The sequence below is a fragment of the Oncorhynchus gorbuscha genome, linkage group LG06 (genome assembly GCF_021184085.1).
Source record: "Oncorhynchus gorbuscha isolate QuinsamMale2020 ecotype Even-year linkage group LG06, OgorEven_v1.0, whole genome shotgun sequence".
In the NCBI taxonomy this organism is placed as follows: Eukaryota; Metazoa; Chordata; class Actinopteri; order Salmoniformes; family Salmonidae; genus Oncorhynchus; species Oncorhynchus gorbuscha.
The window spans coordinates 55,420,683-55,447,688 of NC_060178.1; the positions used below are offsets into that span (position 1 = coordinate 55,420,683).

Sequence of the window (27,006 nt, forward strand, 5' to 3'; positions counted from 1 at the left end):
GACGGCAAAGAACATGCGGAGATTCAGCGCCTACTTAAAGAGGAACACTTGACCACGTAGTTGTACTGTTTTTCGCTTGAGTTTATCACTTGTATAACAGATCAGTGAATTTGCAAACGCCAGCACTGAGAACTACGTCTGACATCCGGGTTGTGAAATGATGCTGCTCCGGCAGTAAAATAAGCTTTGCTACGTGTAATTTGGGGTGCAAATGGCTGATAGGAAAACCAATAATGTGCCGAATTCCAGCGCAAATCTACTGTTTTCTGCCGCACCTGAGTTCAACTTCAATTTACCTGTCATACCTGTCAGCCAGGCCAGTGGTCCAGCGGTGTTATCAGGAGGTAAGATAACGCTAAGCCAGGCACAGCAGGGCCCCTAGGAATTCAATGACTAACATGACAGCTAGCTAGCCAGCCAACTAACTACTGGTTAGTTAGCTGTCAACTAGCCCTTGATTATGCGTGACTCTCAGTTACATTACTCATAAGTCTTTGGACAACGGTGTCTTTTGCAGGAATGGTTTGTTAAGATCCCCGACGCTTGCTCTGAACATGCATCGCTGGTGGTATAGTTTTGGAACTTTATCGTTCAAATAAGCTATATATATATATATATATATATATATAATTATTTTAAACTTGATACACACCTTTATATGGTTAGGGGTAGTGTTCCCACACGGCCATATCTCCACGTTACAACGCTTGTTTACGGAAAAAGAGAACACCTGTGCTAATTAGCTATCTAGCATGTTCTGAACACCTGTGTGTAATCTTAACCCTGGTGTAGCGTAAGTGTTTAGAGTGGTTAGAGCGTTGGACTAGTAACCGGAGAGTTGCAAGTTCAAATCCCGTAGCTGACAAGGTACACATCTGTCGTTATTTCCCTGAACAGGTAGTTAACCCACTGTTCCTAGGCCGTCATTGAAAATAAGAATGTTTTCTTAACTGACTTGCCTAGTGTAGATATGTACCACTACAGAGGGATAGGCCAACAACTGATATTTTTCAGTAAGATTGGAATTTTTGCATTTATAGAAATGGTTATCAACTGTACTGCAGAGATGGAACCTAAATTGTAAAAAACTGAGGCAGCTGCAGAGAGGTATTTGGGTGTGTTAAGTGGTGGTGTTCCACCCTTTCAGGTTGACCTGAGGTAGGACTAAATTGATGTAAATAGTGGTTGTTTTTTATTATAAAAATACATGAGTGTAGTGTCAGATAGTAGGGTATTTGCTTGAGAAATAAAGTACAAGGGAGTTGTACTCCAGTCTAGTAGGTGGCGGTAATGCGACATTTATTGGATGCCAACTGCCGTCAAACGTCATCAAAGAATTAGTAGTTCACATGTGGCAGTAGTCGGCTGCGAAGTTGGCTGAGAACTGTTGGTAGAATGCCGTCTAGAGTTTGAGAGCCAGCTCTCCACAAGCCCATTACACATTTTAAACTTGTAGATAAATCTCTGCAATGTATTAGATTTCAGGACATTTCTTTGGGAATTGTTTTAATAGCTTGGTAAATAAGTAGAATAACAGTTGCTACAGTTTAGCTGAGGGACGCTTTAGCTCTCAAAGGAGAGATTGTTTTAATCTCTACATGTATTTGTGAAACGTATTGACATGTTGCATAATTTATTACATTGCTATAGCACTTTTTGTAGAATCACAAAGTGCTTCAAGAGTAAAAAAACAAACAAGCAATATGTCATGACGGGTCAACCAGTAGTGGCCAAATCTTTGAAAGCTGCATCCCCCGAAGATGGAGAGGGTCTGTGATAATCTGGGGGTGCTTCAGCAAGGCGGGAATCGGGCAGATTTGTCTTTGTGAAGGACGCTTGATGTACAAGGTTGTCCTGGAAGAAATCTTGCTTCCTTCTGCTCTGGAAATGTTCCCCAGCTCTGAGGATTGTTTTTTTCCAGCAGCACAATGCTCCATGTCACACAGCCAGGTCAATCAAGGTGTGGATGGAGGACCACCAGATCAAGACCCTGTCATGGCCAGCCCAGTCTCCAGATCTGAACTAGAGGTCGACCGATTATGATTTTTCAACGCCGATAACTGTTATTGGTGGACCGATACTGATTAATTGGCCACTTTTTTTTTGTAATAATGACAATTACAACAATAATGAATGAACACTTATTTTGCTTAATATAATACATCAATATAATCAATTTAGCCTCAAATAAATAATGAAATATTTTCAATTTGGTTTAAATAATGCAAAAACAGTGTTGGAGAAGAAAGTAAAAGTGCAATATGTGCCATGTAAGAAAGCTAACGTTTAAGTTCCTTGCTCAGAACATGAGAACATATGAAAGCTGGTGGGTCCTTTTAACATAATATAATAATAATATATGCCATTTAGCAGACGCTTTTATCCAAAGCGACTTACAGTCATGTGTGCATACATTCTACGTATGGGTGGTCCCGGGGATCGAACCCACTACCCTGGCATTACAAGCGCCATGCTCTACCAACTGAGCTACAGAAGGACCAACATGAGTCTTCAATATTCCCAGGTTAGTAGTTTTAGGTTTTAGTTATTATTGGACTATTTCCCTCTATACCATTTGTATTTCATTAACCTTTGACTATTGGATGTTCTTATAGGCACTTTAGTATTGCCAGTGTAACAGTATAGCTTCCGTCCCTCTTCTCACCCCTACCTGGGCTCGAACCAGGCACACAACTACATCAGCCACCCTCGAAGCAGCGTTACCTATGCAGAGCAAGGGAAACAACTACTCTAAGGCTCAGAGCGAGTGATGTTTGAAACGCTATTAGCGCGCACTAACTAGCTAGAAATTTCACTTCGGTTACACCAGCCTCATCTCGGGAGTTGATAGGCTTGAAGTCATAAACGGTGCTTGACGCACAATGAAGAGCTGCTGGCAAAACGCAAAGAGTGCTGTTTGAATTCATGTTTACTCGCCTGCTTCTGCCTACCACCGCTCAGTCAGATACTTGTATGCTCAGTCAGATTATATGCAACGCAAGACACGCTAGATAATATCTAGTAATATCAGAAACCATGTGTAGTTAACTAGTGATTATGATTGATTTGTTTTTTTATAAGATAACTTTAATGCTAGCTAGCAACTTACCTTGGCTTACTGCATTCGTGTAACAGGCAGTCTCCTTGTGGAGTGCACAAGGGCTAGTTAACTAAGGTTGCAAGATTGGATCCCCCGAGCTGACAAGGGGAAAATCTGTCATTCTGTCCATGAATAGGCAGTTAACCCATCGTTCCTAGGCAGTCATTGCAAATAAGAATGTGTTCTTAACTGACTTGCCTAGTTAAATAAAGGTGTAGTAAATAATAATAATAATAATCTGCAAAATCGGTGTCCAAAAATACAGATTTCCGGTTAATCGGTCAACCTCTAATCTGAACCCCATTGAAAACCTCCGGAATGTGATCAAGAGGAGGATGGATGGTTACAAGCCATCAAACAAAGCCAAGCTGCTTGAATTTCTGCGCCAGGAGTGGCGTAAAGTCACCCAACATCAATGGAAAGACTGGCATGCCAAGACTCATGAAAACTGTGATTGAAATCAGGGTTATTTCACCAAATATTGATTTCTGAACACTTCCTAAGTTAAAACATCAGTATCGTGTTTAAAAATGAATATGAACTTATTTTCTTTGCATTTTATGAGGTCTGACAACACTATTTTTTGTTATTTTGACCAGTTGTCATTTTCTGCAAATAAATTATCTAAATGACAATATTTTTATTTGGGAGAAATGTTGTCAGTAGTTTTATAGTATAAAACAAATGTTCATTATAACCAAACGCATACCTTTCAATAGTAAAACCAAAGAAACTGATCATTTGTGTATGCATATATATGTGTGTGTGTGTGTGTATATATGACTCAGTGTTGGTGCTAGCAAATTGTGAGACCAGTTATCAAAACGCCTCGATATAACAGAATTTAGTTTAGCGTTCCTCAGCTATCTATAGCAGTGTCAGGTCAACAGAACTGTCGAATCAACAGAACTCTTGTTGGTCTGTAGTTAGTCAGTTGAGTTTCTCAAAGGGTGGATTCACATTGGATTGTTGACATTGTGCACATAGAATGAATGTACTGTTCAAATCTACTGCTTGCTCAAATGTTCTGTTGTTTTTCCAAGATGATACTGTAGATGTCGGAGAAGAAGACAGCTTTCTTGGCCAGGCCTCTGGAAATGCCCCAGCACCATCCACGTTTAGCTACTTCTCCAGTCCCGTGAACAGTAGTGACCCATTTGCCTCCATCGGTCATCAGCCGGCATGTCCACCACCAGCGTCACTCTCAGTATCCCTCGCGACATCGGGACCAACCTCTGTTCCCAGTGTTGCCAGCATGGCCCCAACACCCCCTATCCCACTAATCAACTCCAACCCTGCTGTGCCACAGCCATTTGGCACTGGCGTTCATCAGAACCCCATGGGAAGCTACACTCCTCCCCCTAGCACAGCGAACCCACCCCCTCCACAAGCCCCCGATCAGAGTTATAATCCGTACCGTCACACACCCCTCAGCAGCAGAGCCAAACCCTATGTGCCAGCTCCAGAGGTCCAGTCGCTATTCCATCCACCGCCGCAGCAAAATCCGTACACTATGGGCTCTCCAGCTCCAACATTCCAATCGGCACCCTCCACATTCACAAAGGTAAACAACAATTCCAATCTGATAGGGTGTTAGCATTCACTGGTTTCTCTTGCTATTTATTGCCTGACAATCAGGCTAATATATATGTCTTTACTCTCCCTTCAGCCCTCCCCCACCCAGATTCAAGGGCCTCCCCCTATGGCCCAACATGCCGCCACGGCTGGAGCACTGGTCCCAGCCAATCAAATGATGCAATACAACGTGTACGAGGCTGTTCAGCCTCACTGGTTCTTCTGCAAACAAGTGGAGCCCAAGAGCGCCTGGCTTCCCTTCAGTATCCTGAACTCCATTCAGCTGGAGGAGATCTATAATTCAGGTGAGATGAAGGATCTGATTTCTACTACATTAGAGCCATTCATAGTATTGTTATCCAAGTTGACTTTTCATCACTCTCGTTTATTTAGGCCTAGAAATTTGTTAAAGCTGTCAGTGCAGCGAACATTTCAAAATGTTTTGAAACATTATCCGTTGCATTCTCTAAAACACGACCCTAATTTATGCACACTCACCTGATCACGTCACGAGTCTGTCATTTTGTTTTGCTTTTCATAAAATTGTATGTTGTCAAGCGTATGCCGTGTCTCTTTTTGTCGTGAATCTTTTCTTGTCGCACTGCATTTTCTGGTACGTAAAGCAAATATCTGTGAGAAACAGACAATAAAGAAAAAAGACTACGTTTTTTAAATTCTCCTCTAGTGCAACCGGACCCTGAGAACGTGATTGTGTGCACAGATGGCGGGCGCTACGACGTGCAGCTCTATGACCGCATACGAACAGCTGTATTCTGGGAGGAGGAACCTACAGAGGTGCGGCGCTGCACCTGGTTCTACAAGGGAGACTCAGACAGCCGCTTCATCCCCTACTCAGAGGAGTTCAGCGAGAAGCTAGAGGTTTGTCGCATCATTTAAAAAAACAGGACCTTGTATTGACCAGGGTCATGTTCATTAGGCCATGCAATGAAGGAAAATAGTCATAAAAAGGATGTACTTCTGAAAACGCCTGTGTTTGTTTTCAATTGCAAAGGTTTTCCTATGTTTTACTACAGTGTGCCCTAATGAACAATACCCAGGTTTTTGTCTCACTGTTACATAAATTATAATACAACTGACCATGTGGTGTGTTGGGTTTTAGCCCTGAGAGTGGACTGATAGGTGAATGTTATGTCTGAGCTTTGTTTGATTGGCTGTCTTCTCTATGTAGGGAGAATATAAGAAAGCTGTGTCAACTAATCAATGGCACCGTCGGCTGGAGTTCCCATCGGGGGAAACCATTGTCATGCACAATCCAAAGGTATGTTGGTAGGCCTTAATTTTACGGTGCAGAATTACCAAGTCTTTACTAAAATTACATGATAATCACAAAGTAGTAACTTATCCATAACTTTGTTTTTTTGGAATTCATTACAACAAGCACCATTAGGTACCAGTTAGTTACCAATTGTGAACACTGATCAAGACCGTAAGGAAAAATAACATCATAGTTTTGAGTGGACTTTGTTTGCAGACCCAGACATGACTGTTTCTAGTTTGTGAAAAGGCCTTTTTATGTCTTTCAACAGGTAATAGTACAATTCCAGCCCTCCGACATGCCAGATGAGTGGGGTACGACCCAGGATGGACAGACCAGACCCAGGGTGGTCAAGAGGGGCATCGATGATGACCATGACGAAGTTCCCGATGGGGAGCTCCCTCAGGTGGATCACTTGGTGTTCATGGTGCATGGCATCGGTCCAGTCTGTGATCTGAGGTTCAGGAGCATGGTGGAGTGTGGTATGTGTGATTTCTCCATATAGCCTCTATATTTCCCAGAGCTATAATAATATTGTAAAATGGATGTGCTTGTTTATGTCCTGAATGGTATATGTCATGGTATGTTCTTCCTGTTATGTTGTTGTTTACTATGCCCAGCAATAATGAATAGCGTTTATTGAATGTCATTGTGTTGAATATCCATTTAGTACTCCATACTAACCCAGATAGAGTATTAAAAATGTGTGTTCCTTGTGTTCACAGTGGATGACTTCCGGAGTGTATCGCTGAAGCTGCTGCAGAGTCACTTTAAGAAGGCGCAGGACGAGCGTGTCATCAGCCGAGTGGAGTTCCTTCCTGTTCAGTGGCACACGGCCCTGCATGGGGATGCCACAGGGGTGGACAAGTGAGGAGACACGAATATAATTTGAGGACGTTCATACACTTGGGAATAGGGCCTGTTCTTTGTGGGATAGGGAAATTCTATTGTACCACAAAACGTCTTTGCTGACCTGAGTGGCAAGCTTGTACAAATGGCTGTGTCACAGAATGTTACTAGCTGTCAAACCTTGCTAATGCTTCCTTTATCCTCATTTCCTCAATTTCTCTCTGTTCATTGGAGGAAGAGGTCCAAGGGAGGGACCTTAGATCCTCTCCTCCAATGTGCCTTGAGAAGAATTGAGGAAACAAGTATGGAGGAAGCAAGGATTTGGTGTCAATCAATTTCTTACTGTTTTAGGAGGATAAAGAAGATCACCCTGCCCAGCACAGGTCGTCTGCGTCACTTCACTAACGAGACCCTCCTAGATGTGCTGTTCTACAACAGCCCCACCTACTGCCAGACCATCATGGACACAGTCGCCCTGGAGATTAACAGGATCTATGCCCTGTTCTTGCAGCGGAACCCAGACTTCAAAGGAGGCATTTCAGTATCTGGACATAGTTTAGGTACAAACACCCAAACACCAAGGAACACTTTTCCAGACCCAGATAAAGCCTAGTCCTGGATTAAAAACCTTTTGTGCTTTTTAGATCAGGACTAGGTTTGGTTTATGCTGTGTTTAGGGGGACGCAAAAACCGTCATACCAGTCGACATAGCAGGACAATAAAGAGGGTGACTGCAAAAGCAAGCTAGCACAATTGTATGCATTGCTATGGGGATTTCAGTAAGCAATCAGTGCAAATCAACATCCAGTAGAAAACAAAGCCGAGGCAGACGACAAAAGTTGAAAGATTTTAACTCTGGCGGCAAGTCCCATCTACCGTGGCAGCTGATGGAATTTACCATTGTGCCCTCATTGAAAACAATGACATCCGGTTTGCCGTCTGCCTCGTACCATCTAAACACAGCATTAAGAAAAGCATCCCCAAGTGTTCATACTTTTAGCTTAGTCATGTGAGAAAGATTTGGACAAACCGGTCTCTCTGAATGTTTGTTTGCAGGATCTCTCATACTTTTTGACTTGCTGTCAAACCAGAAGAATGGCTTACCTTTGCAAACCATGCCAACTGCTAATGGGGCCCACCCTGCAGACACCAAACAGGTACTGGGTCCATAACTATCCAAACATTGTTTATTTCATTATTTAGGTGACACCAGAGTGTAACAATAGTAATATAACCTGGAGTTTCCCACTTCTCCTTAAAGCAGGTGGCATCCCCCTCTGTTGCTACTTCACCTGCTGCTGTAGAGGAGGAGCCTAAAGAGGAAGGGAAGGAGTTTGTCGATCTTTCTTCTGCTTTGGCACATCTGGGCCTGTCTGAGTACCAGAGCACTTTAGAACAGGAGAAGATTGACCTTGAATCTTTTGTAAGAACCCTCCTTGCTTGTCATGAACCCATACAGTTATTGATATTTACTTTCAATACTTATCACACTATTAAAGAGACATTACACTCCAAAATAAAACGTGTTTTCAGATCTCAAAAGTCTAGGTGAGTCACGCCATTGGTTGTGTAGATCCAGCTTTATGCCTAAATCAATCATGATTCCTACCCCACAAATGAATGGAAAATATAATTTACTATGCTTATCTTTTCATTTTTGATTGTGGCTATAAGTATATAGCTATATGGATATAGCTGGATCTACAAAACAAATTGGTATGGCCTTATCTGAACAGAACCACATATGAGGTCTGAAAATAACTGACTTTTGAGTGAAATGTCCCAGGAACCGAAATTGAAGGATTCAATTATATTGCAATTACTCCCTAGACCATATCATAGAGTCAGTGGTTGCAATCTAATTTCCTCTCTCCTATATTCTGATAGCTTATGTGCACAGTTGAGGACCTGAAAGAGATGAGCATTCCATTGGGGCCAAGGAAGAAAATAGCGAAGTTTGTCAAAGAAAGAGCAATTAAGCAGGTGATCATTTAATTGTCTTTTTCGCTCAGACACCAGTGTTGTGTTCAATAGGAAGAAAATGTTTTGAAACGGGCGGAGCTACATGAACTTAGAATACAAAGTTCTGTTTTCTATTGCTAAACGTTTCGCTACAGTGTGCCCTACTGAACACAATCCAGTGATGGTTAAAACAGTGACAACTTAACATAATCGTGTGTTCATGTGCATTCAACTTCGGACTCCTTTTGTCAGGTAGCACAAGAGAAGAAGGCAGCAGAAGTTAAAGTGGCCAGTCAAGAGGTTGTCCCTGCCCAATCAATCGAGCCCCTCCCAGGGCCAGGCACCACGAAGCTTCCTGTTGGCGGGGCTTACTCCTCTGTCCATGTGGATTACAACTACTTTGATGTTGGCACTGGGCAGGTAAACCTAAACCTCTGTCAGGATTCAATCAGATCAGCGGTTTCAAAGGTGTAACTGCGTTAGAGCTGTAAAATCCTCAAGCGGCTCCTGGTGTTACGTATTGCAGATATTGCCATTGGATGCACCAAGATTCATTAATAGAAATCCCATGCAGCCGCGGTGCACATCCGAACACTGGAATATGTAATGTCATCTACACCTCATCTACATTAGACTAATAATAAATCGCTTTCATTTAATGATCAGTTTTATTATTTCTATATAGCCTACACTTTCTCGTTCTGAACTTCTAACACAGGTGGGATATAAGGACAGATGTGATTTCGTAACAATGACTACAAGAGAAGCTGCTCACTGATTTTGACAGCTCTAATGAGGTTACACCTCTGTTGATCAGAATCCTGACCTAATGATGTTAGTCTACAGCCTTTCTGTAATGTCATGCATAAGCATACATTTTCATTAGGACACATCATTTTCCCTCAAAGCATTACATTTTTTATTTAACCCTTATTTATCCAGGAAGTCCCATTGAGGTCAGAAGATCTATTTCCCAAGGGATACCTGGCCATGAAAAAAATGGTGGTGTGTGTGGATCTAAGTACACTGAACAAAAAAATGAACGCAACATGATGTGTTTCATTAACTAAAATAAAAGATCCCAGAAATGTTCCATACCCACAAAAATATAATTTTCTCAAGTTTTGTGCATACATTTCTTTACATCCCTGTTAATGACCGTTTATCCTTTGCCAAGAGAATCCATCCACCTGACCCATGTGGCATATCAAGAAGCCGATTAAACAGAATTACATTGAGGGGGCGTGCAATTGGCATGCTAACTGCAGGAAAGTCCACCAGAGCTGTTGCCAGATAATTGAATGTTAATTTCTCTACCATAAGCTGCCTCCGTTGTTTTAGAGAATTTGGCAGTGCGGCCAATCGGCCTCACAACCGCAGACCGCGTGTAACCACAGCAGCCCAGGACCTCCGGCTTCTTCACCGGCAGGACAGTCTGAGACCAGCCACCCGGACAGCTGATGAAACTGAGGATGTCATGTGGGCGAGCAGTTTGCTGATGTCAACATTGTGGCGGTGGGGTTATGAAATGGGCAGGCATAAGCTACGGACAACGAACACAATTGCATTTTATCGATGGCAATTTAAATGCACAGCGATACCATGACTGGATCCTAAGTCCATTGTCGTGCCATTCATCTGCGGCCATCACCTCGTGTTTCAGCATGATAAGGGAAAGGGGGGATACGTAGTCAGTTGTACAACTGAATGCCTTCAACTGAAACGTCTTCTGCATTTAACTCTGAATCAGAGGGGTGCGGGGGGGCTTCCTTAATCGACATCCACGTCTTCGGCGCCCAGGGAACAGTGGGTTAACTGCCTTGATCAGGGGCAGAAAGATAGATATTTACCTTGTCAGCTCGGGGGATTCGATCCAACAACCTGGAAGCTGAAAATGTCCCAGTTCTTCCATGGTCAGCATACTCACCAGACGTGTCACCCATTGAGAATATTTAGGATGCTCTTGATCAACATGTACGACAGCGTGTTCCAGTTCCCGCCAATATCCTGCAACTTCGCACAGCCATTGATGAAGAGTGGGACAACATTGCAGAGGCCACAATCAACAGCTTGATCAACTCTATGCGAAGGAGATGTTGCGCTGCATGAGGCAAATGGTGGTCACCAGATAGACTGGTTTTCTGATCCACGCCCCTACTTTTTTTTTTCAGGGATCTGTGACCAAGAAATGCATATCTGTATTCATAGTCATGTAAAATTCATAGATTAGGGCCTAATTCATTTATTTACATTTATTGATTTCCTTATATGAACTAACTCAGTAGAATCTTTGATATTGTTGGATGTCGGTTTTATATTTTTGTTCAGTGTAGTTATCTAAAAGCACTGTCTTGTCTGGTGTTGGTGTTCTGCTCCATAGGTGTCTGTTGTGTACCACACTCTGGACTTTGAACCGGTGAATTTCTTTGCCCTGGGATCTCCCATAGGGATGTTCCTCACAGTGCGAGGGCTGAAGAAGATCGAGGAGAACTACCAGCTACCCACCTGCAAGGGATTTTTCAACATTTACCATCCGGTTAGCCAGTCTTTCTCAGACATATCTTTCCTGGAGTATGGGTGTGCATGCAGATGACATACTGTATGTGATAGGATTGTCACTGTCAGCTATAAAGCACTTTGTGACAACTGTTTACATAAATGACTTCATAAATACATTTGAGCTGTGACATGGTTAATGCCAATGTGTTTCATTAAAGTACATCAGGGTAGCAAATACTGTACATTCATATGCAAGGGTGTAATCAAATAGTTTTATTTTTAGTTCTAAATGTTAAAATATCTGATTGCTCTTTCTGTTTGTTTTAGCTGGACCCAGTTGCTTACAGGATTGAGCCCATGATCTTGCCAGACTTGGACCTGAAACCTGTTCTGATTCCACATCACAAAGGGAGGAAGAGGCTGCATCTTGGTATGGAACTACTGGCTATTTTATCCTCCGATTTATTTTCTATTTATTTGCCTACCATTGTCAACCATTGGTTCCCAAGTGTAATTTGTTTTAGAATAATGACTGTGAGGGGTTTACATGATGGATTGTTTGTGTATGGCAGAGCTGAAGGAGAGTCTGTCCCGCATGGGTTCGGACCTCAAGCACGGCTTCATTAGCTCCCTGAGGAGTGCCTGGCAGACCCTCAACGACTTTGCCCGCGCTCACACCACCAACGCCCAGCTGGCGGCCGAGCTCGCCATGGTGGCCAATCAGATCAAGGAGGAGGAGGAGAAGCATGCACGCAGCGATGGTGAACATAAGGGCACAGTGATTTAAATAAGTAATGAAATATTGGTATTTTGGTTTATTTGTACAGGGGGGGTAAAAATGTTAACTTGTAAAAAATGTGGTTATTCGCAGAACACAGGATAGTGGAGAGTCCTGAGCTGCTGAGAGAAGAGGAGGCCCAGATGAAAATAGGAATGCTGAACGGGGGAAACCGCATCGACTACGTCTTACAGGAGAAGCCCATCGAGAGCTTCAACGAGTACCTTTTCGCCCTGCAGAGTCACCTGTGCTACTGGTATGAAAATCGGTTCTGGCACTTTTACATCAAGGTGGAAATGGTGACTAATGTGCACTGTTGAATACTTTTAATGTGGGCCTTGGCTGGATCAGCCACTCGTATCATTCTGCTTCTTGGGCGCTCCACACGAGGTTATACTTGTGTGTGGTTGTTTGTAGCTTCTGTATGATTAAAAGTTAGCCATATAATGTTTTATTCTAAATAGCCACTAATGCCGGTTTTGAGTCTACTGCTGAAGAGTTTTGAATCTGTGGCTGAAACTCACTCCATGGCTTGGATTGTTTGTCTTCTCTACACAGCTGATCTATTTTAAATTGATGTATTCTGTTTGACAAATAATTCAGTCGGTAGTGATTTACTTGTGCCTTTCTTTTTGCAGGGAGTCTGAAGACACAGCCCTACTACTCCTAAAAGAGATTTACATGACCATGGGGATATACCCAGAACAGATTCTACACTGATGCAATAGATTGGTAGCCTGGTGAAACCAGCCTGGTTGCTACGTTTACCAGTCTTTCACTGCACGTAAGTTAAATGGAATGGTGAACACGGCTATCAGGCTGGTTCCACCAGGTTGATTAGAGTGAATAATACACCTTTCTAAAACCCTCATACTGTTTATCTCCCCATCAGGTTTGGCCATGTAAATGCTTTTTAATTTTATATATGCTTGTTAATATTAATTTTCCTTTTGTATATTCTCATAGTCTATTGTATGAAGATGAATACGCTTGTAATATACCATTTGTCTTAAATTAACTAGATCAAATTAGTGGATTCCAAAACCACTTGTTTTTATAGCCTAAATTCTAGAACTGGTGAGGTTTGCATGGAGTTTGCTTGCTGAACAATATGGAATCACCAAATGGAACATATACAAGAGAAATCACAAACTGCAAATGAAGTATTTACCTCAGTTTTTTTTTAATTTTGTTTAAAAATAGTTGTGCAATAAACCATTTTACTTTCACATTACTTGACTTCTTTTCAGTCTTCAGTGCTTTTATGTTGTATTTTTATTGCTGATTGTTAAAAACCGTATTAAATTGCACAAGTAGACTTCCACATATCCTCCATAAATCTGGGTCGAAATAGAAGACTGCTTTTACTTTCTGCTTCAAAAACCAGGGTTCCTCCATTAACTTAATGTGCTTAAATATACAAAGGTTTGTGTAACTACTTTGATGAGCGATTTAACCGGTTATTAAACAACTAATTGACAGACGTCATTTCAATTATTTGAATCTATATATTGGAGAACTATATGGGACACTGGGCTGAAGGGAGTTGTTGTTTTCATTAAGCAAATATTCAACAGTTCAGCGTACAAACATGATAATTAAGAGCAACTACCATAATCCACTGTGCCGGTTCTTTTCCGGCTCGTACAGAGATGGATACACTTTTATGCCTGCTATGTTCAGTTAGATACACACCGACAGCATAAGCCACCGGGTGAGAGAAATGTACACAACACGATGGGAACGAGGCATAGACATAATCACAATGGGTTCCAATCGGTCATTCAATCAATAAAGTATGTTTGCAACCCTGTTACCTGCTATCCATTTGAAATCACAAAAATAAGTCAAACATTTTGCTTGCTCTACATATAAAAGCCTAAGCTACCATTTATATATATTTTTTACACTGGAATGGGTTGTCATGCTAAAACAGGAAAGGGCCTTCCCCAAACTGTTGCTACAAAGTTGGAAGCACAGAATCGTCTAATGAAACCAATGAAATACAGCACAAGACCTCTATTCCTCCTCCATGAACGGTGCAGGTAGCGTTCTCCTTGCATCCACTAAACCCGGATTTGTCTACTCCAGAGTCCAATGGTGGCAAGCTTTACACCACGCCAGCCGACGCTTGGCATTGCGAGCGGTGATCTTGTGTATGGCTGCTCGGCCATGGAAACCAATTTCATAAAGCTCCCAACGAACAGTTCTCTTGTGCTGACGTTGCTTCCAAAGGCAGTTTGGAACTCGGTAGAGTGGATTTCTTTTTTTACATGCTTCAGCACTCGGCGGTCCCGTTCTGTGAGTTTGTGTGGCCTACCACTTTGCGGCTGAGCCGTTGTTGATCCTAGACGTTGACCGGGGCAGCTCTAGCAGGGTAGAAATGTGACGAAACGACTCTCTGAAAAGGTCGCATCCGATGACGGTGCCACTTTGAAAGTCACTGAGTTCTTTAAGGCCATTCTACTGCCAATGTTTTGTATATGGAGATTGCATGGCGGTGTGCTCGATTTTATACACCTGTCAGCAATGGGTGTGGCTGAAAAAGCCAAATCCACTCATTTGAAGGGGTGTCCACATACATTTATATATATATTGTGTATCTGTAATATCCTCATCTCCAGTTAATAGGCACATTCAGACAAGTATGACATCCCTGGCTCCAAAAAATAATTATTTATACATTATTCCATTCAAGATCTAACTGGCATTGATTGGCTGCAAGGCTCAATTTAATGAAATAATACTGTGAATCATCCTCAGAGAATAAATCAAGAAATGTCATAAGAATGACACTTGTGCAAATTATGAATGTGCTACATGCTTTTTTGCAAAGCTTTGTTTCAATTGCTTCTTCAATCCAGTCCGATCTGTAGATTTGAGTACATTTCCAAATAAACGCTGATAGGATAAACCATCTTCGATGCTGATGAGCACTGCCTCTGACTGATGGTTCCTTTGAACAAATCATATTCTAACATAAAAAGGTCCCTTTTTTTAGTCACTGTACAACTTTAAACCAAACTTGACATTTTTACACAAATTAAACAATATGGCTATAGAGAGAACAGGTTATAGTAGCGATTTTAAAAAACAACATTTGTCCATTGATTGCTTGACCTCACAGGCAAGAACATTGCCTTGACTTGCTAATGATAGGTTATGCAAGTTTCCCCAGCTTCAAAGATGTTCCATTAGCCTGACACAGGTAGTGCTATTCTCAGTCTCTTGAAATGTTTAAGTTGACACTTCACATTTACTAACATCCATTTTTGTACATTCATAGGTGTCTTTAGCTGAGCTGTGAAATGTAACAATATTTTGTGTAAACTGGTTTTAATCATGTTAGTAACGACATGTGTACCGCAGTTATTGTATTTATATTTAAAAATTAAAAATGCGAGGAGTTCTGATTTAGAGTACCCAAGATGGCCACCTAACAAAAAGCCATTCAGTTTTCAGTATTGCTCTGGGTCTTGTAGGCCTGCTTGCGGAGGTGATTCTCAATCTCCTCGCGGAACACCAGCATGCCCAGGTGGGAATGGGAAGCCTCGTTCATGGCTTTGGACTGGATGCACATGCGATACTGTTCTGGAGTCAGCTCGTCTGCACACTGCTTCTCGTGCCACAGGTGGAAGAGGCCAGATACCGGCGTACGCGTCACAATCAGGTCGCTCCGCAGGTACTTCCTGTATAAGTGGACATCTTCCACACCCCAACCTTTCACTTCCAGGTCAAAACCTCCTAGAAAATACAATTGAAGGGTAGAATATAATTGTCACAGTAAAAATGTAGCAAGCACACATAACAATACTTATCAGTCAACACTGCTTACCTATATTGAGGAAGTCCGAGCGGTACTGACATGTCATTCCAAAGCCAAAATCTCTCCAGAATCCAGCATCTTTCTTGTGAATCTATACGGAAAGTACACTTGTCATTGGCGAGTTGACTAATGTCAACATTAAGTAACAATTAAATACAAAATATATATAGACAGTACCAGTCAAAGGTTTGCACACACCTCATTCCAGAGTTTCTTTATTTGTACTATTTTCTACATTATTGAATACTAGTGAAGACATAAAAACTATGAAATATCATGTAGTAACTAAAAGTGTTAAACAAATGACAGCTTTGCATACTCTCAACCAGCTTCATGAGGTAGTCACCTGGAATGCTTTTACAACCGTCTTAAAGGAGCTCCCACATATGCTGAACACTTGTTGGCTGCTTTTCCTTCACTCTGTGGTCCAACTCATGCCAATCCATCTCAATTGGGTTGCGGTCATCTGATGCAGCACTCCATCACTCTCCTTGGTCAAATAGCCCTTACACAGCTTGGAGGTGTGTTTTGGGTCATAGTCCTGTTGAAACACAAATGCTAGTCCCACTAAGCGCAAAGCAGATGGGATGGCGTATCGCTGCAAAATGCTGTGGTAGTCATGTTGGTTAAGTGTGCCTTGAATTCTAAATAAATCCCAGACCGTGTCACCAGAAAAGCACCATCACACCACCTCTTCCATGCTTCACGTTGGGAACTACACATGCAGAGATCATCCGTTCACCTACTCTCTGTCTCACAAAGACACGGTGGTTGGAACCAAAAATCTAAAATTTGGACTCATCACACCAAAGGACAGATATCCACCGGTCTAATGTCAATTGGTTGTGTTTCTTGGCCCAAGCAAGTATCTTCTTCTTATTGGTATCCTTTAGTAGTGCTTTCTTTGCAGCAATTCGACCATGAAGGCTTGATACACACAGTCTTCTGTGAACAGTTGGTGTTGAGATGTGTCTGTTACTTGAACTCCATGAAGCATTTATTTGGGCTGCAATCTGAGGTGCAGTTCATTTCAGATTTCTGAGGCTGGTAACTGTAATGAACTTATCCTCTACTGCAGAGGTAACTCTGGGTCTTCCTTTCCTGTGGCGGTCCTCATGAGAGCCAGTTTCATCATAGCGCTGGATGGTTTTTGTAACTGCACTTGAAGAACCTTTCAAAGTTCTTGAAATTTTCCAGATTGACTGACCTTCAGGTCTTAAAATAATTATGGACTGTTGTTTCTCTTTGCTTATTTGAGCTGTTCTTGCCATAATATGGACTTGGTCTTTTACCAAATAGGGCTACTTCTGTAAACCACCCCTACCTTGTCACAACACAACTGATTGGCTCAAACGCATTAAGGAAATAAATTCCACATACAAACTTTTAACAAGGTACACCTGTTAATTGAAAAACATTCCAGGTGACATGAATCTGGTTGAGAGAATGCAAACTGTGTGAAAAGCTGTCATCAATGCAAAGTGTGGCTACTTTGAGAATACAGTGAGAGGGGGGAAAATATTTGATCCCCTGCTGATTTTGTACGTTTGCCCACTGACAAAGAAATGATCAGTCTATAATTTAAAATGAGGGAAATAAGTACACTGCTCAAAAAAATAAAGGGAACACTTAAACAACACAATGTAACTCCAAGTCAATCACACTTTTGTGAAATTAAACTGTCCACTTAGGAAGCAACACTGATTGACAAATTTCACATGCTGTTGTGCAAATGGAATAGACAGCAGGTTGAAATTATAGGCAATTAGCTAAAGGAGTGGTTTTGCAGGTGGTGACCACAGACCCCTTCTCAGTTCCTATGCTTCCTGGCTGATGTTTTGGTCACTTTTGAATGCTGGCGGTGCTTTCACTCTAGTGGTAGCATGAGACTGAGTCTACAACCCACACAAGTGGCTCAGGTAGTGCAGCTCATCCAGGATGGCACATCAATGCGAGCTGTGGCAAGAAGGTTTGCTGTATCTGTCAGCGTAGTGTCCAGAGCATGGAGGCGCTACCAGGAGACAGGCCAGTACATCAGAAGACGTGGAGTGGAGGAGGCCGTAGGAGGGCAACAAACCAGCAGCAGGACCGCTACCTCCGCCTTTTGTGCAAGGAGGAGCACTGCCAGAGCCCTGCAAAATGACCTCCAGCAGGCCACAAATGTGCATGTGTCTGCTCAAACGGTCAGAAACAGACTCTAGGGGGGCCCGACGTCCACAGGTGGGGGTTGTGCTTACAGCCCAACACCGTGCAGGACGTTTGGATCCTAACTAACCACTCAGATTAAATGTCAGGAATTGAGAAAAACTGAGTTTAAATGTATTTGGCTAAAGTGTATGTGAACTTCCGACTTCAACTGTACATACATACACAATTTTTCTTTCAGGTACTTACAAGTTGACTTTCAATGGGGGGAGCCAGCTCCAGATTTCCATAGACTATGGCAGGATTATACAAACTGAAAACCACCGGATAAAAGACTCTCTTGTCTACAAGAAAAAAAAACACAAAGGGGGATGGGTTTTACATATAGTATATTTTGGTATAAATTACATCCAAAATGCATATAGTACATGTTTAGAAAAAGGTCACACCACCTGCATTAAGTACTCATAATTAGAAATGAGGAAACATGGATGTGTAGGCTAATGTTTTGGTAGATGGCACCTACTTGGAGCGGTGTGAAGACGGCAGGTGTTGAGATAGTCCAGTGTGAAGTAGATATCCACATCACAGAAGAACATCAATACGTCACCCTTCTTCCAGGCATGGGCACCGATGTCCAGACCCCTGCCTCTGGAAAACTCCTCGTCCACTGGGATAAGTGTGTAGTTGGAAAAGCTTGCCTCCCTAAAAACCAACAATGCCATTTAAATAGAGGTGTTGTTTGAGCACGAAACTCCCTTTTCTATAGAGCCAGGGGTAACATCAGTCAGTCACACTCAACCAAGCAACTCAAAACATTGGTAGATTCCTTCCTTGATGTCTTGACTAGAAAATAACATAACATATGGACAAGTGAGAAATGTACAGCAGTAAAATCACATAAATAATTTCTTTCATATTAAAAGACAACAAACCTGGACATTTTTTCCAAGTAAGACTTCACCTCTTGTAAGCCCTCTTGTCCAAAGTAGACCACTGTAAGATGCACTCGCCTATCGTGTTCTATGCACACTTCCCTGCAAACAAAAATAACTGTTACCACAATCTTCACAAATACTAGGCATAGGCTGCATATTGCCCTTTTCACGTGACTCACCACCACTAACCTGAAGTTGTGTAGGAACTGTGAGAATGCCTCTGTTCTGCCTGCCAACGGCACAATGATATTAATGATGACTCCAGTTGTTTCTACAGACGTGCTTCTGACTTTCATTAAAGGACCGAAAGGACGGAAAAGAGTGACATGGCGGAAGTTGTCGGAGTCCTCTTTTGCAAAGAATAGCTCGTAGAGTGTGCCCTTGTCCCGTTCTGTTCTGTACAGCCCTGCCCACATAAAGGGGAAACATCAGTTTTGTCAAACATAGGGAACAAATATTGTTCCAACTTTACAGGCTAGATTACATTTTTGCTTGCATGAAACAAGCAGATAGTAATCTGCATCAGGGGTTCCCATGCTGGCCCTCAGCCACTCCACATACACTGAGTGTACAAAACACTAGGAACACCTTCCTAATTTTGAGTTGCATCCCCCTTTGCCCTCAATTTGTTGCGGGCATGGACACTACAAGGTGTCAAAAGCGTTCCATGGGGAAGCTGGCCCATGTTGACTCCAATGCTTTCCACGGTGTGAAGTTGTTTGGATGTCCTTTGGTTGGTGGATCATTCTTGATACAAACGGGAAACAGTTTAGCTTGAAAATCCCAGCAGCGTTAAAGTTCTTGACACTCAAACTGGTGTGCCTGGCACCTACTACCATACCTTGTTCAAAGGCACTTACATTTTTTGTCACCTGGATTCACCTGGTCAGCCTATCATAGAAAGAGCAGGTGTTCCTAATGTTTTGTACACTCAGTGTATGTGGCAGCACTAGCACATCTGATTGAATTAGTCAATCTATCATCAGACCCATAATTAAATCAGCCATGCTGGTAGTGGAATAAATAATATGTGGAGTGGCTGTGGGGCCCCGAGGATCAGGTTGAGAACCACTGTTATACATTACCCCAGTATAGCGCTCTTACCCTCAATAAAGTGGCTCTCGGTGTAGGTCTGCCTCTGCATGGGCAAATCATCCTCCTGGCCATCCTCCTCATCTGGGTTGTTTATGACGTCCAGGGCTGCCTCAATGACCTCCACCAGCTCATCCCTGCGGTCCTTCCGCACAGGCTTCTCCTCTGGGTGCCTGGTCAGCCCCATCTCCAGCTGATACACCTTACTAGAGGTGAAGCTCTCGAAGGGGACCAGGGCGTACTCGCTGGGCAATCGTGCTCCCGTGTTCACCTCGGCTTTGTCGATCTGGGAGTGGAGGAATTCGAGAAGATCCCCAGGCTCCTGGTCCTTGGTTTCAACAAGCCCCTGGACCCCGGGACCTTCCTTTCTGTCCTGCAGGACCTTGAGTTTCTCACTCATCTCCTGGAGCTCCTGCTTGAGTTGGGCGATCTGCCGCTTGAGGCTGGCGGAGCGGCTGAGGTACCGCTCCTCCTGCTCTTGCAGCAGTGCCTGGTAGTACTCCTTTCCATGGGACTCCCCTCCCAGGCCAGGCAGGACCAGGCTAACATCAGCTGGGGGAGTGCACTCCAGCAGGTAAGCAAAGAGGAGGAGGACCAGCAACAGGAAGAGCCCCAGGAGCATCCAGCGCATCCGGCCCTGCAGCGGCAAGCTTCGCCTGGGCATCACACTCGCATGCAGTCTATGGGTGACAAGTCTGCATTCCCCTTCAACGTCAGGGAAATCTACTTTAAGATGTACAGAATTAGGCCCAATGCATATTCTAGGATTGTTCAAACGTTCCCTTTAATTAACAAGTTATATTAGCAACTCAAGTTGGATGTTTGTTCGAGTGCAGCTATAAAAAGCTATTTTGTTCATTCATGTCACATCATTCAGATAAAGTCAGGAACACCTCGTGTGTCTTGTTTGATGGGGAGTTACATTGTGAGTGGTATCCATTTTCATTCCTTCCATCAGTGTGTATTTAGAACCTTTAGAAGAAAATGCAAATCAGTAATCAATATGCTGACAACAAATTATGCAAGAAAAGAAATGCTGGTGAAATAAATGCAATGTTGACCTAGGTATGATTTCAAGAGGAACTTGAATTTCATGATATTTTACTAGGTTATACGAGGTAACTAGAATAGACTGTCCTCTGATCCACTTTCCCTCAATGTGATTTTTATTTAAGACTCGATCTCAGGGCTGTGTCATACAAAGCAGCAATGTCTACTACTATTCTGCTAGCAGGACTAACGATGACGTCACTTTCCTGTGGTAAACTTCAAAATAAAAGCCTGCATTTCAAAACATTGCAAGGTGGAAAACTAATTCAAAAGATTACATTTTAATCAATGACGATTTCTCTTGTGCTATTTAGCAAATGCACCAATTTTTTCTTACATGTCTATTTAAGACAACTATCTAAAAATAAAGATTGCTATTTATTTTTTTATTTAACTAGGCAAGTCAGTTAAGAACAAATTCTTATTTACAATGACGGCCTACACAGGCCAAACCCGGACGATGCTGGGCCAATTGTGCACTGCCCTATGGGACTCCCAATCACGGCCAGTTGTGATACAGCCTGGATTCGAACCAGGGTGTCTGTAGTAGAGGTCGACCGATTAATTAGGGCCGATTTCAAGTTTTCATAACAATCGGAAATCGGTATTTTTGGGCGCCGTTTTGCCCCCCCTAAACTTTTTTACACCTTTATTTATTATTTTATTTAACTAGGCACGTCTGTTAAGAACACATTCTTATTTTCAATGACGGCCTTGGAACGGTGGGTTAACTGCCTTGTTCAGGGGCAGAACGACAGATTTTCACCTTGTCAGCTCGGGGGATCCAATCTTGCAACCTTACAGTTAACTAGTCCAACGCAATTAACGACCTGCCTCTCTCTCGTTACACTCCACAAAGATTACGCCTGTTACGCGAATGCAGTAAGCCAAGATAAGTTGCAAGCTAGCATTAAATGTATCTTATAAAAAACAATCAATCATAATCACTAGTTAACTACACATGGTTGTTGATATTACTAGATATTATCTAGCGTGTCCTGTGTTGCATATAATCTGACTGAGCATACAAGTATCTAAGTATCTGACTGAGCGGTGGTAGGCAGAAGCAGGCGAGTAAACATTCATTCAAACAGCACTTTCTTTGCGTTTTGCCAGCAGCTCTTCGTTGTGCGCTGTTTATGACTTCAAGCCCATCAACTCCCGAGAAGAGGCTGGTGTAACCGAAGTGAAATGGCCAGCTAGTTAGCGCTCGCTAATAGCATTTCAAACGTCACTCGCTCTGAGCCTTCTAGTAGTTGTTCCCCTTGCTCTGCATGGGTAACGCTGCTTCGATGGTGGCTGTTGTCGTTGTGTTGCTGGTTCGAGCGAGGAGAGGGACGGAAGCTATACTGTTACACTGGCAATACTAAAGTGCCTATAAGAACATCCAATAGTCAAAGGTTAATGAAATACAAACGGTATAGAGGGAAATAGTCCTATAATTCCTATAATAACTACAACCTAAAACTTCTTACCTGGGAATATTGAAGACTCATGTTAAAAGGAACCACCAGCTTTCATATGTTCTCAGCAAGGAACTGAAACGTTAGCTTTCTTACATAGCACATATTGCACTTTTACTTTCTTCTCCAACACTGTTTTTGCATTATTTAAACCAAATTGAACATGTTTCATTATTTACTTGAGGCTAAATTGATTTATTGATGTATTATATTAAGTTAAAATAAGTGTTCATTCAGTATTGTTGTAATTGTCATTATTACAAAGAAAAAACATTTGGCCGATTAATCGGTATCGGCTTTGTTGGTCCTCCAATAATCGGTATCGGCGTTGAAAAATCATAATCGGTCGACCTCTAGTCTGTAGTGACGCCTCTAGCACCGAGATGCAGTGCCTTAGACCGCTGCGCCACTTGGGAGCACAATTGTAATCGTTAATAAGGACTGGGGAGCTTTTCAGGATAAAAAAAGAAACGGGATGGGGTTAAGCACAGGCAAAATCTTTGAGGAAAACCTGGTTCAGTCTGCTTTCCACTAGACACTGGGAGATTAATTCACCTTTCAGCAGGACGATAACCTAAAACACAAGGCCAAATCTACACTGGAGTTGATTACCGTGTGAATGTTGTGTGGCCGAGTTACAGTTTTGTCTTAAATCTGCTTGAAAATATATGGCAAGACCTGAAAATGGTTGTCTAGCAATGATCAACAACCAGCTTGAAGAATTTTGAAAGGAATGGAAAAATGTTGCACAATCCAGGTGTGGAAAGCTCTTACCCAGAAAGACTAAAAACTGTAATCGCTGCCAAAGTTGATTCTAACATGTATTGACTCTGGGTTGAATACCTATCTAATCAAGATATATTAGTGTTTTATTTCTCATGATTTTGTTTTACAAGTGTTCAAATTTTTCCACTTTGACATTACAGAGTATTTTGTGTAGATCGCTGACAGAAAATTACAATTAATACAATTTTGTAACAACATAATGTGGAAAAAGTCAAGGGGTGTGAATACTTTATAGTGTCATTTCATGAGGGCACTAAATAATACAGAGTATTGCTGACCTTTTACTACATTCATTCCATAGGCCACAACACAAATCACTGTATATTGAATACATATTGGCTTATAGTGAAAAATCTATTATTTGTGCCGATGTAAAAGAGGGGTTGGGTACTCAGTAGGGTCTGTACAATCTATATACGGTGCAATTTCATGGGGCAGTGAATAATACGGAGTGTTGCTGGCCTTTTACTACATCCATTTGATAGACAAAGCAAATCACTGTATTTGAACTATATATTGTCTTATATACAAACACAAATAAATAAATACATATATATTATTTGCGCTGATGTAAATGTGGTGTTGGGAGTACTTTTTTAGCTTACCCTGTTCACTTCCCGTGTGTAATAAAATGCCATTCCATGCTACCGACTTCCATGCACACTTGCCATGGCCTAACTGAGGTGCCAAGTACTGATTATAAGTAGGTGATTAGTTGAGAAGCCAACTGCTTCAAAGACACAATGAAAACAATGATGGACTGGCATACCTCTTAACAACCTAGATTAACCTAATGCTGATGAGCAGGCTGCATCTTGGCTTTATACATTTAAATCAGCCCAAGGCCAGCCTTAACATGTGCCAAAAATTTGCATCAGGACAATTGCTTGGCCTGACAAATAAATAGTTTGCCCCTAGGGCTTCGGTTCTGGATTGAAAGTCAAAGGAATCTGTGTTGTTTTTTGGCGATTGTGTGAACATTTTATTTATTTGCCTCCTCATAAAATATGTGCTCACTAAGAAATGCCTAAACTCATGGATCATGCAGCCCATGTCTCCCAATTGTCATTTGTGAGAAAATACAAGTTACTATTACTTTGCCTTTGTCTTATTAGAAATCCTGTCTTATTTTAAGCAACAATCATAAGTAGAAACACTTGTTTCAGTAAAAAGCTGAGGGATGGTGCTGGAGAAATGTACCACTCAAATTCATAGACAAAGCTATGGATGCAATGACTAAACCATCCATGATTTCAAAGTTATAGTTTTAACCATGTTTTGCGGCTACAGTTGGAAGTCGGAAGTTTACATACACCTTAGCCAAATACATTTAAACTCAAATATTTTTAGTATCTCACATTGTTCTGGTTCTCACATAGAAATTTCATCGGGAGGAAGGATGTTTGACATGCTTTTTACATTTCTATCTCAATTTTTGAGAAGACGAAAGTGGACATTTTAGACTCTTTTTAGACCAAAACACACCTCCCGAAAGACCCTATCTGTGAACTGTGTAATATTTAGATTAAATGGAATAAATCCAAACAGATTGTGATATGAAGTAATTCACTTGGAGAAGGTTTCACCACACCCAATGATGGTGAGGAATCTTTGGTGTGACAGGAACTACCAAAACAAATAGAACATGCTCATTTATATTTTACCTTTATTTTACTAGGCAAGTTAAGAACAAATTCTTATTTTCAATGACGGCCTCGGAACAGTGGGTTAACTGCCTGTTCAGGGGCAGAACGACAGATTTTGTACCTTGTCAGCTCGGGGACAAGGTGAGTAAAAGAAAAAGACATGATTTTTCAACTGACTTGTTTTTTTGTTCTTGTGGAAAGATTAATAAAAGTCAACACGAGAACTATATTCAAAAGGTAACTGTACAGCTAGTGTGTGAAACGCACCACGACCTTTTCGGTTACTAGTCCAATGCCCTAACCACTAGACTACCCTGCCGCCTGCAGTGTAGCCTCAGATGGCTACACTGCAGCCAAAGATTTCGATAACTAACCCAAGATAGACCACAGCCTGTCTTCCAATGGGTACAAGTGAGTCATAGTGGACAGAACAAGGAATGATGTGGGCAGAGCCAAGCACGAGCTAGCGAGATCCTACTGGCCCGTTCGAACAGACATTTGCATATTTCCGTTAGGGAATGCCTACTCTATGAAGTACGCTTGTGCAATAACTCAATTCGCCTTTGCGCCCCTTCTGAACAATGCCTTTTTTTAAACTTTGGCAGAGTAAAGTCTACAAAAAATTGTCCACTCTGTTCGTAACATATTCTAGTTGTGGGAAAAGAGAACTTTGAGATCAAATGTTTAATTGATGAGAAAATTAGTATAATGTTGGCCATAATCTATCTGGTTCCATCTTTCCCCACTGTCGGCCACTGGGCTTCCTCTCACGACGCTTCACCTTTATACATCCGGGGAAATATCTGTCTCATTGTTCTATCTGTTCTGCTGTAGCAGCACTCCGTATTATTCAGTGCCCCATGAAATGACATCATATAACTCTACAGACCCTACTGAGTACTCCCAACCCACATTTACATCGGCACAAATAATAGTTTTTTCACTATAAGCCAATATGTATTTATTATACAGTGAATGGAGTGGGTGGAGTAAGGAGTCACCAGCACTGTATTAAACCAGTTGTCCTGCACAATAGACCAATATCAAATTTGTAGACTATTGAATAATTCCAATTACATATTGTAACGACCCTGGGTTTATAAGCGCGGAAATCGAACCTGCCACACGAGCATGCTTTTTAGGCAGTCGATAGCTCGCCGGGGCTCGAAGGTCGAGGGTTCGAGACCTGCTCCCTGCCTGTTTCATTACAATATATTTGTATTTGATTAAAAGTGTATTTCTTTACATATAGCCTACTAAACAATAGCTTTCAAGACATCAGTATTGGTGTAAACCTTCTAAATAAATGTTTTTATGAATACTAAAAGTACGTCAAATTATCCATACATTTTTTTAAAGGGTGGTTGCAATGCTATGAAAAACATTTGTACCGCACCGGAGTGACAAAAAATATCTACCTTCCCCAAAGTGTAGGATGTCTTTGTAGTGGGCCTATTATTTTGAAATATAATTACGCGTTCCTGCTGCCAGGAGAACGTTAATGCAATGTCTGCTTATGTATCTCCTACCTCTAGGAAAATAGCTAGCTAACAAGCTACACTAAAACGTTAGCCGAGCCTATATGAGCTTGTGGCTAGATAGATAACAACCAAACTACAAAGAGAACCAGAGTTGGCTAGCTGGGAAGCTAGCTAACACCTAGATACGTGTAAACAACGGCTTGATTGGAGCCGGTAGTGTTGTTTAGCTAGTTAGCTAGCTATATATCAACAAATATTTGCGTCGAACAGTAAATATTATTTTTAGCAAATACTTACTCATATAGTCAGACCTCCTTTCAAGGTATAAAACGCATTAACATCAAAAGGGATGCTAAAAAACGCCACAGAGGAAAGTGGACTGATCGAAAAAACTATACTTCCGGGCGGCCAAGGCGTTTCTGTAGCTACTTCAAAATAAAATTTCATACATTTGCAGATAGCAATAGGAGAAATCTTCATAAAAAACTAAATTAAATGTTAAACAAGTGAAATACGTATGACACAGCCAGCAATTAATAA

The 27,006-nt window shown here is 41.8% G+C and overlaps 2 protein-coding genes across 4 annotated transcripts; one reads left to right on the top strand and one right to left on the bottom strand.

The window, feature by feature from the left end:
• The first annotated feature begins 14 nt into the window (after positions 1–14).
• LOC124038108 (SEC23-interacting protein-like) lies at positions 15–13,273 on the top strand. 3 transcript variants are annotated; one of them, XM_046353578.1, is made up of 17 exons: positions 15–344; positions 4,144–4,664; positions 4,770–4,980; positions 5,397–5,554; positions 5,865–5,954; positions 6,223–6,433; positions 6,677–6,818; positions 7,152–7,360; positions 7,857–7,957; positions 8,062–8,223; positions 8,688–8,783; positions 9,015–9,182; positions 11,143–11,298; positions 11,589–11,691; positions 11,834–12,022; positions 12,133–12,295; positions 12,678–13,273. In XM_046353578.1, exons 1-17 carry the CDS (start codon positions 212–214, stop codon positions 12,757–12,759), a joined length of 2,895 nt encoding a protein of 964 aa, XP_046209534.1. In that variant the 5' UTR covers positions 15–211; the 3' UTR covers positions 12,760–13,273. The 3 variants fall into 3 exon arrangements, with proteins under 3 accessions (XP_046209534.1, XP_046209533.1, XP_046209532.1); XM_046353577.1 differs by having other exon boundaries at positions 16–344; positions 5,361–5,554; positions 8,065–8,223; XM_046353576.1 differs by having other exon boundaries at positions 17–344; positions 5,361–5,554.
• A 1,480-nt stretch (positions 13,274–14,753) lies between these two features.
• LOC124038109 (chondroitin sulfate N-acetylgalactosaminyltransferase 2-like) lies at positions 14,754–26,901 on the bottom strand. Its single transcript, XM_046353579.1, has 9 exons — positions 26,764–26,901; positions 20,934–21,012; positions 20,053–20,763; positions 19,138–19,354; positions 18,946–19,047; positions 18,537–18,715; positions 18,260–18,354; positions 15,875–15,956; positions 14,754–15,783 (listed from the first exon to the last, which is right to left on the bottom strand). The coding sequence occupies exons 3-9, from the start codon at positions 20,702–20,704 to the stop codon at positions 15,491–15,493; spliced, it is 1,620 nt and encodes a 539-aa protein (XP_046209535.1). The 5' UTR covers positions 20,705–20,763; positions 20,934–21,012; positions 26,764–26,901; the 3' UTR covers positions 14,754–15,490.
• Between the last annotated feature and the right edge of the window lie 105 nt (positions 26,902–27,006).